The sequence below is a fragment of the Miscanthus floridulus genome, chromosome 1 (assembly GCF_019320115.1).
Source record: "Miscanthus floridulus cultivar M001 chromosome 1, ASM1932011v1, whole genome shotgun sequence".
NCBI classification, from domain to species: domain Eukaryota; kingdom Viridiplantae; phylum Streptophyta; class Magnoliopsida; order Poales; family Poaceae; genus Miscanthus; species Miscanthus floridulus.
This window is the reverse complement of record NC_089580.1, coordinates 31,450,999-31,460,535: the sequence shown is the minus strand read 5'-3', so window position 1 is coordinate 31,460,535 and position 9,537 is coordinate 31,450,999. Positions and strand designations below refer to the sequence as shown.

The 9,537-nt window shown below is 48.7% G+C and overlaps 1 protein-coding gene across 2 annotated transcripts; it reads right to left on the bottom strand.

Moving 5' to 3' along the window:
- Positions 1-3,365: 3,365 nt before the first annotated feature.
- Positions 3,366-4,241, bottom strand: LOC136477623 (uncharacterized). 2 transcript variants are annotated; one of them, XM_066475845.1, is made up of 2 exons: positions 3,740-4,241; positions 3,366-3,670 (listed from the first exon to the last, which is right to left on the bottom strand). In XM_066475845.1, the coding sequence occupies exons 1-2, from the start codon at positions 4,162-4,164 to the stop codon at positions 3,532-3,534; spliced, it is 564 nt and encodes a 187-aa protein (XP_066331942.1). In that variant the 5' UTR covers positions 4,165-4,241; the 3' UTR covers positions 3,366-3,531. The 2 variants fall into 2 exon arrangements, with proteins under 2 accessions (XP_066331942.1, XP_066331935.1); XM_066475838.1 differs by having other exon boundaries at positions 3,366-4,241.
- Between the last annotated feature and the right edge of the window lie 5,296 nt (positions 4,242-9,537).

Sequence of the window (9,537 nt, the reverse complement as noted above, 5' to 3'; positions counted from 1 at the left end):
AGCAACCAAACATCCTTTAAGACCCGTTCGGTTATCTCCGTTACAGGCCGTTATTGGCCAGAACCGGTGCGACGCTATTTAAATTATTGAAGAAAACTCAGCCAAGAATCGTTCCCAGCCCCAACTGAACGAGGCCTAAAGCATGAGCGATAGAAAGAAAACTCTGAACTGTACTTCAGCCACACAGCTCGAGTCCACATAGAGTATTTGTGGACAGCGTCATGGCCCCAATCGCTGGCCCCTAGTGCGCCGCGCGCCACGTCCATCGTCTCGCCACGCCCCCATTCCTCGGCGCTCGTACCGTGTCACCATCACTCCCCCACGCCCCTGACTCTCCGAACAACATGAAACACGTGCAACATGAAACACTTGAATGCAACATACGTCTAAAACATATAAAACATCTTGAAAATACACTTCCAACATATGTGTGAAAATATATGCAACATCCAGATAGAACACTTCCAACATGAAAACACTTACTGCAACGGAAGACTGGAACATATGAAATATTTGTATCATATTGTTGCAACATATGTGTGAAACATATACAACATCCAGATCAAAACGTTTGCAACATACGTTTGGAACAGATGAAACAATTTAAACAAACTCTTGCAATATGTCTCTGAAACACTTACAACATATGCTACATGTGCAACATCCCTCGATTTACTTTGCAACATCCATATGAAAACAACTATAACATACCTCTGAAATGTCTTAACCACTTGAAACATATATTTCCAACATAGAGGATGGGAAGCTCCTGTGCCGGTTAATTCCAGTCGTCGGGGTGGGAGCTGGCAGCGAGTGGTGGCGTGCGAGCACCACTGGCATCCAGCACCAACGGCGCGCGCGAGCACCATAGCCACCAGCGCGCGGGCGGGTGGCGCGCGCGACGGACAAGTGAGCATCACCACCAGCACCGCACGCGTGACGGGAGGGGGCGAGAGGCGCGTGCGAGGGGGCACGAGCGAGCGGCACGGCAGCAGCGAGGGCAGTGTGCGTCCGTGTCCAGAACAGGGTAGCCGCAAGACGCTGCGACAGGGAAGAGGAAACAAAAAGATAAGGATGGTTAATTTTTTTTAATAAACTTACGGACAGAGCGAACGGTGAGGGGGTAAAAAGACATGCAACGAAAGAGTGGGCCTGCGCGAGCGTCCGATGACGTGATGGACGTAAGTCGCGTATCGTTAGCGAAAATCAAATGCTCACGTGGAACATGCTACCACCGCGGACGCGGATGAAGAGAAAGTCAGAAGTACAGCACGGGGCATTCGTCACTCGACCGTTGCCTCCGCTCCGCTCCAGGCCACCAAACCCGCCGCTACGCTGTCAGACAGTAGCAGTAGCACACTCCATCAGCTTCTTCTCTTCCAGCTGCAGCCCGGCCACCTCCTTCCCTAGGATTCTCCTGCAGCTTCCATGTCTCCGCCGCCTGTTTAACTCACCACCCCCACCTCATCTCCCCTCCCAAAGCAAAGCAAAGCAAGCATCTCTCCTTTTTGCTCGTCTCGCTCCACATCCTCCCCTGCGACTTTAAGCATTAGCCAGACGAGAAGAGCGGACATGGGGTTCGTGCTGGTGATCTCCCTGCCCTTCATCTTCCTCTCCATCCTGCTCGGCTTCGGCTGCTACTTCCTCGGCAAGCACAGGGGCCGGGAGGAGATGCGGACCGGCGTCGGCGCGCAGATCTACGGCACTCCGCTGCCGCCGCCCGGCGTCGTCGGAGTCTCCTCGCCACAGCCTGAGCCGTTCCACACCAAGAAACAAGGTCCCGAGGCCGTCTGACTGAGATTCAGACTCGACATTCATTCTACCTACTACATACATGTCTTGGTGGTGATGTTGGATAATATTCTTTCTTCTTTAATTTCGTCCAGGTTGTGTTGAGAGTGAATCTGTGCTTGTGTCTGTCTAAAGCTTGTTTTTTGTTATGAGGGAGGGGTGATGGTTTGAATGTTGTGATATGATTGCAATCACAGTTTATATCTCTGTAAGCAAGCAAAAACAAAATGCAATGCGCTGGAAGGTCTTGTGTTCCTCACTGTCCTGACTCCTGCAGGCTGTATGTGTGTTTCAAGATTGCAGTTACTTAATGCTGAGCATCTCCACAAGATCTCTTATATCACATCTCCTATAAATTATCTTTGAGAATCAATGTTATTTCTTATAATAAATTGTTTAAGAGAGTCAATGGAGCAGTTAGTTAATGTTTAGCATCTCCACTAAATTGCTTTAGAGAATACATTAAAATCGATTTTGGGTATTCTAAGAGAGCAATACCATAGCAGATTATCTAAAACTTGTCTTCTATATTTCTTTAGGGATAGGAGAGAGGGTTGTCTCTTTATTTGGAGAAAGTGACTGTTTTTAGGTCTCATAAGTGCAGGGGATGAGCTGCTGCTACAGCACCTCTATCTCTTAAAATGTGCTGTTGGCGTCCATCTGAAGTTGGCTGGGTGGATGTAATGGGAACATAATGGCCCCGTTCGCGTGCCTTTAAACCCGGCTTGATCCGCTTCTTTTTTCATCCGGAACAGTGTTTTCCTCTCACAAATTCCTTCAGATTCCTCCAAGCGAATGGCCCCGTTCGCTTGGAGGAATCTGAAGGAATTTGTGAGAGGAAAACACTGTTCCGGATGAAAAAAGAAGCGGATCAAGCCGTGCGCAACATAGGCTGAAAAACGTTTTCTAACCTTGTTCACAAGATACCAGTTTCATAATAACACGAAAATTGCCAGATGCCTTGGAAACTGCTACCTTTTGGACACCATCATGTTTCCGGTTTCAATCAGAAGCACTTTACTTTGGGACAAAAACATATGATTTTCTGACTAACCATCACAAATTATGAGTTCCTCATTATACAAATTGCTAAGTTTTAGACCAAGAAAGAGAGTAACATCATATTCGTATCATCATAATACTGTTATAATCAGAGGAAACGCAAAGAGAAATAAAACGTGACACATCAAATCCTTTCCTTCTGCAAAGCTTGCTTAATTGCTGGTAGCTTCCGTCTGAACTCTGAAGTTGGGTGGGGATGGCAGCATTTGGGATAGTGGTTCACAAGATAGTGAGAAAACCAAAATGCCCTGCACGCCCCCAATCACAAGTTCAGCTTGTATTTTCCACTGAAAGTATGAAACCAAGTTACAGAACCAGGTTACCAGTTCCATCTCCCAAAATAAACTGGGAAACTCACGAGGTTCGTGTGCAGAAACAAGTACGAATTCCTCAAGTAAACAAAATCCTAAGTTCTAGACCGAGAAAGACATTAACATCATATTTGTATCATCATAAAATTCATAATACCGAGAGCATTTACTCTCTGTTACAATCAGAAGAAACGCAAAGAAACTAAACCTGGCACATCAAATCCTTTCCTTATTATTACAAACAGACAAAACCCAACACCAAAATTCGCAGAACAAACAGTTCTGCCCAGAACGAACAGTGCCAAGAAGGCAAGGCAAATGAGCACGTGATGATCCTATCCGTCCCACACCTGCAATGCAACCTTGGCTAATTGCAGAACAGGAACCTGGTGAGCACGAGCACCCCGCAGGCGGCGGCGAAGAGCGCGATCACGGCGAGGTCCCTGGCCTGCCACCTCCTGGGCCTGTCGGCGCCGCCCTTGGCCTCGACGCGGAGGCTCTTGGCCCTGCGCAGCGCGTCCACCTCCTTGAGCAGGTCGAAGTGGAGGCCCTTGCGCTTGAGCTCGGAGACGCACCTGGCGAGGAGCAGCGCGTCCTCGCGCTCCCGCGCCAGCAGGCGCTCCAGGACGGCCTCCGTGTCGGACTTGTACCGCAGCGCCCAGAGCATGGCGAGCGAGGAGAGCAGCGAGACGAGGCAGGGGATCCAGGACCGCCTGCACGCCGCGGCGGCCGAGGCGGCGGAGCTGGAGGAAGCGGAGGAGGGGAGGAAGAGGAGCAGGACGGAGGCGGCGTGGAAGGCGAAGAAGGCGCAGTAGAGGAAGGCGATCTCCTTGCGGGCGCCATCGAGGCGGGCCTCCCGCAGCGCGACGCGGCGCGCCAGCAGGTCCTCCTCCTTGACCCACTGCTTGAGCAGCAGTCGGTGCGTCCCGCTCTCCGCGATCTGGCTCAGCGGGTGCTGCTGCCGCGATTCCGTGACGACGAGGGTGCCGGAGTCGGCCATGGGCACTGGCGGTGGTGGCGGTTTCGTCTCGTGCGCGGCGGCTGTTGGGAACGGGATCTGGACTGTGGAGGAGGGGAATTTCTTCGGGGCGCAGTGCAAGTGCAACGGTCGGGGGAGGGCGCGTGGCAGCGTGGGCTTAAAAAGGTTGGGGAAAAGCCGAAAGCCTGAGCGGCGCAACGGTCGGAATTTTCTCCACGGGCCGAATCGTTCGGCTTTCGCGGTGGCCGGTAGCCCTGCCCGGTATGCATAGGACTGGGCCACTGTGGACAGAGATTCTGGTCCTTTAGTTGGCGTCAGTCCGGCAAGGCACCGGCCCACTAGACCACCGGCAGTTCTCTAACTCGAACATTTTTCAGCAGAAACATGCCAGCTAATCAAATCATATGCGGATGAATTCTCTGCTCTGAAACGGCCATCCCAAATGGCGGATTCAGTCCTGCCCAAAGCAGCCTGGAAAAGACCTCCTACTGATCATGTGAAACTGAATTGTGACGGCGCTTTCAGACAACAGAATCGCAGTGGAGGGTGGGGATTTGTGCTGCGCGATCATGAATTCATGATGGCTGCATTCTCAGCTCGGGGTATGGTAGATTGGAGAAGGTTTTGGAGCCGGCCCATGCTGAAGTCATTGCGTGCCTGCAGGCCACGCAAAGTGCTGTGGAACTGGGCATTCAGAATATAATTTTGGAGACGGATGCTGCTGCGGTTGTACAAGCGCTGATGGCTACCGAGACGGACAGAAGTTCAGCGAGTGGACTATTATGGGAGTTGAAAGATTTACTTGCCTGTAACTTTGTCTCTAGTAATGTTGCTCACAATCCTCGCTCATGTAATTTGGTAGCACATAGCTTAGCTGCCCTAGGGGCTAGTTTAAGTTCAGACGTGATGTCGGTCAGGGATCACATCCCTCCTTGTATTCAGACCCTGGTAGCCAATGATTTGGCTTCAGTTATTCTGTAATGGAGAATACTTCCAGTTTCAAAAAAAAAAAAAAAAATGCAACTACTTGGTCATGTGCAACATTTCCTGCTCTGCAGTCTGACATAAAAGAAGCCTTGCTCCAACTGGGTATCTAGTTGCAGAGCTTGACTAATGTCACCAAAATGAATACGGTAATGCTACGAAGCGCGAGGACAGACCGCTAGACGTGCCCCGTGTTTTTTAAACCGAAGTTATCGTTTTAATTTATTTTACCACTAGGCGTGCCCTGCGCCCCGTCCGCGCCGTTTGCTCTATGCCGCATCGGCTGCTCAGTGGACCATGTTATATTTTAATCCATGGACGCAACATAACGTACATACGTGTATGGCCTCATTAGAACGTGAATACGTGAAATGCATGTATACCAGAAGAGGACATAATCGACATGCATGGAGAGCTGTGCTGAATGACCAGCTAGAGCAACGTATGGCGACCGTCTATATACTTGCATGCATGTGCACAAAATTGCCTTTGGTCCAAAAATAATTATAGAACACAAATATACGTGAGCCATATTGCGAGTGAACTTAGAATGGTCGACATAAATAGCAACAATTCCCGTCTGCGCGGATTTGGCCCGGCCGTCGTGCGCCCCGCCTGCTACGGCTGTCTCGTAGGGCCGCCACCGCGCTAGTTCACCGCGCCGCCCGCCCATGTTGCACTGAAAGTGGATGTTTCATATGGATGCTGCAAAAGTAGATCTGAATGTTGCATATGTTGTAATAGCTATACTCGTATGTTGCAAGTGTCTATTTAAAATATTTCTTCTACTTCTGACGTATGTTGTAAGTGTTAGATCTGGATGTTGCATATGTTGTAGTGGCTATACACATATGTTGCAAGCGTATGCTCCAAATATTTCATCAATCTGCTTCGGACGTATGTTGCAGGAAGTGCTTCTATGTTGCAAGTGTTTCATAAGCAGGCGAAGGTAGTCCCCGCGGGCGAAGGCGGTCTCCGTGTGCGCGATACGAACATTGCAAAAGTAGATCTGCATGTCACATATGTTGCAATGGCTATAAACGTACGTTTCAAGTATCTATTCAAAATGTTTTATCTACTTCAGAGGTACGTTGCAAGTGCTTTTATGTGGATGTTGCATATGTTGTAGTGGCTATTACACATGTGTTGCAAGCGTATGTTCCAAATGTTTCATCTGCTTTAGACGTATGTTACAGAAAGTGCTTTCACGTTGGAAGTTGTCGGTGTTTCGAGTAACCAACTAGTAAATTTCTAGATTGCGCGTCTGGCTCGGATGGTGTGCTTGAAAGACACAAGGATTTGTACCGTTCCGTGTTGAATGTCCCTACGTCCAGTTCGGTGTTGCTCGTGTTACTGGCACTGAGAGTTTGTAGTAGGGATTATAAACGGACGAGAGAGGGAGAAGTTCCCAAGTCTCTAGTGTGTGTGTGTTTTCTTCTTTTTTTTCCTCCCCCCACGTTGGGGAGTCTGGCTCCCCCTTTATAGGTGAAGGGGAAGAGGCTGGTTACAGAGAGAGAAAGAGAAAAGCGAGGGAGCAGAAGGCCCCTCGGACCACCGGGTCCTTCTCCTTTATGCGAGTCCTGCCGACGATGTAGACGGTGATAGGGACGGCTACACGCCGGGCTCCTGTTCACCACTGGTGCCATGCCCCAGCGTCATCAGCTGATCGTGGCGTCCCATCTCGTCCTGACGGACGACGCGGCGAACCAACGTGCTGGTCAGCGACTGTACGGGGAGTAGGCAGCGCAGTGACCTCGCACCCGTCACTGTTTGCGATGTGATCTTTCGGGAGTGACCTGTCGTGGCCATGGGTCACGTCGAGGCGTGACTGCTTCCTGCCCGGTGTCAAAAGTTTGACCTTGGGGTCGTACCTTCTGACCCGTAGTGGTTCGAGGCGGTGTGGGCCCTCATCAGGCGAGACGAATCCCGCGCCCCAGGGATCGGGTGAGACGGAGCCCATGCCCTCTGGAGTCGGGCGAGGAGGAATCCCTTTTAAGGGGTCAGGCGAGGCGGAGCCCGCGCCCCAGTGGTCGGGCGAGGCGAGGCCCGCACCCCAGCGGTCGGGCGAGGCGGAACCCATACCCCAGCGGTCGGGCGAGGCGGAGTCCGCGCCCCAGGGGTCGGTCAAGGCGAGACCCGCGCCTCAGTGGTCGGGCGAGGCGGAGCCTGCACACCTGGGGGCCGGTTGAAGCCGTAGTCACGCACTTGATTGCTCGGATGAATCGGTACTGATGATCATTAGTTCCTCCTCTTCAGGTAATCTAGTATTGGTACCAGACACAAGTGTTTCATGAGCAGGCGCAGGCACCCCGGGTAGGAGACCTATGTTGCAAGTGTACAGTACAAGCGGTAGTGCGCCGACGGAGAAATTAAAGCACTGCTGCGTGGAGTTATGTATATGTTTTCATCTTCTGCTGTACGACAAAAGCAGCAGGCTGGCATAAGGGCGCGTTTAGTTCCGAAAATTTTTGGCTTTGGCTACTGTAGCACTTTCGTTTGTATTTGACAAAAATTGTCCAATTATGGACTATTTAGGCTTAAAAGATTCGTCTCGCCAATTACAGGCAAACTGTGCAATTAATTATTCTTTTTACCTACATTTAATGCTCCATGCATGTGCCGCAAGATTTGATGTGATGGGGAATCTTGAATTTTTTTTTGTTTTTGGGTGGGATCTAAACAGGGCCTAAGTTTACACATGCATGCATACCCGGTGACTGCAGGGCATGGTCGGCACGCAAGCTAGAGGAAATGGTTTTGATCGAACTGTCACCCTGGATTTTGGTGTTTGTTGCGAGGAGAGACGGGACCGATGCCGCAGCCGTATTTAAAGGCATCCGTCATATATTATCTATCGTGGCAAAAAAAAATACACTACCAGGCGCGGGCTGGCGGTCTGGTCTAGCAGGCGTAGCAGCATGCACGGGCGTCCAGGGTAGTGCCTGGCCCAAATGAATATTACTAAATGACTAAACTTTGCAAAACATTATTATCTAACAAATAAATAAATGGTAAGTGCAAGTGCATCTTTCACTCTTTAATCATATATGGCTTGATTGGTTATCTATATTACTCTATATTTAGACTTATGTGTTGCAGTTTGCTAATGTTTAGTTGTTTGTATTGGCTCTTTTACGAGCTTGCACGATGCTCAAAGCAGGTCCGATGCTGCATTAGGTAGTACACCAAATTTGCTCGTATTAGACAATGTAAATTTGCACAAGTTGATGCGCAAAAATTAATAAAATATCGTCACCCCTCATACCTTTACTATAAACATAAGGTCTCAAATAGAACATGGAGTTGACTAAATGCAATAAAATGTAAGCAACAAACACAATTTTATCAAATACGACTTTGCCTATGAAAGATTACCAAACGCCAACACAATGCTTATGTTTATGCTGGTTTAGGTTGTGCTGCATAAGATCTGATATATACAGACTAATAAGGCTAATACAAACAAACCAATCAAACCCATATGGATTAAAGAAGTGGGCAGTATACTGGCTGCAATTATTTTTTAGAAACCTCATATGTTTAAAATGTTAAAAACAAGCTACACAGATTACGGAACGGCCACCTTGCAGCTGGCCATAAAATCTTCTGCTACTAAGGAAAGCATCTAAAAAAGCCTCAAAAAGTCTCTTCACGATATCCCATTGAAGCGAGACACACATTATCATCGAACAATAGTGACAAAGACCACGAAAGGCCTCCCTTATACACTGCAGTGTTAGAGGTTGAAAGTTGAGTTGAGAATATGTTGTACTCCCTCCATTCCAAATTATAAGTCGCTTTAACTTTTTTTTTACATCCATTTTGCTATGTATCTAGACCTAATAATATGCATAGATGCATAGCAAAATAAATATACCAAAAAAGTTAAAGCGACTTATAATTTTGAATTGAGGGAGTAAGTTTCATGAGATCCAAATAATGACCTTTGCAAATAGGTAAGACCTAAAGTTTCCATTATTAATAACTAAAATATGTACTCTTCCTAACCACGGACGACAAGCCTTAAAAGAACAACAAATGCAATCCATGTACTTGTTGGGGCCTCTCGTAACTTAGGGCATCAGGAGTGTGTGAATTCAGGGGTCCTTAGTTTCTTAGGGTCGGTTGTTTATACACTAGGTGATCAACTCTACGCTCGACCCTCACCCAAAAAGGTTGAGATCTGGCCTTACCTCAAAGACTTGACCACAAGAAATAAAATACATTTTTTCTTCCACTGTCTCACGTCTAGCGTCTAGGTCCAGAAAGGTAAGACCATCAGCTGGCCTTACCTCAAAGCCTTATTGACGCCCAAAGGACACGCAAAAGAGAAAACACGCATCCACGCGCATGCACGACAGTGCCGGCGCGGTCCACTGCTGGCCAGAGACACCACCAGCCAGTTTTTTT

Coding starts and splice junctions, on each gene's coding strand:
- LOC136477623 (XM_066475838.1), bottom strand. CDS start 4,164: ATGGCCGACTCCGGCACCCTCGTCGTCACGGAATCGCGGCAGCAGCAC.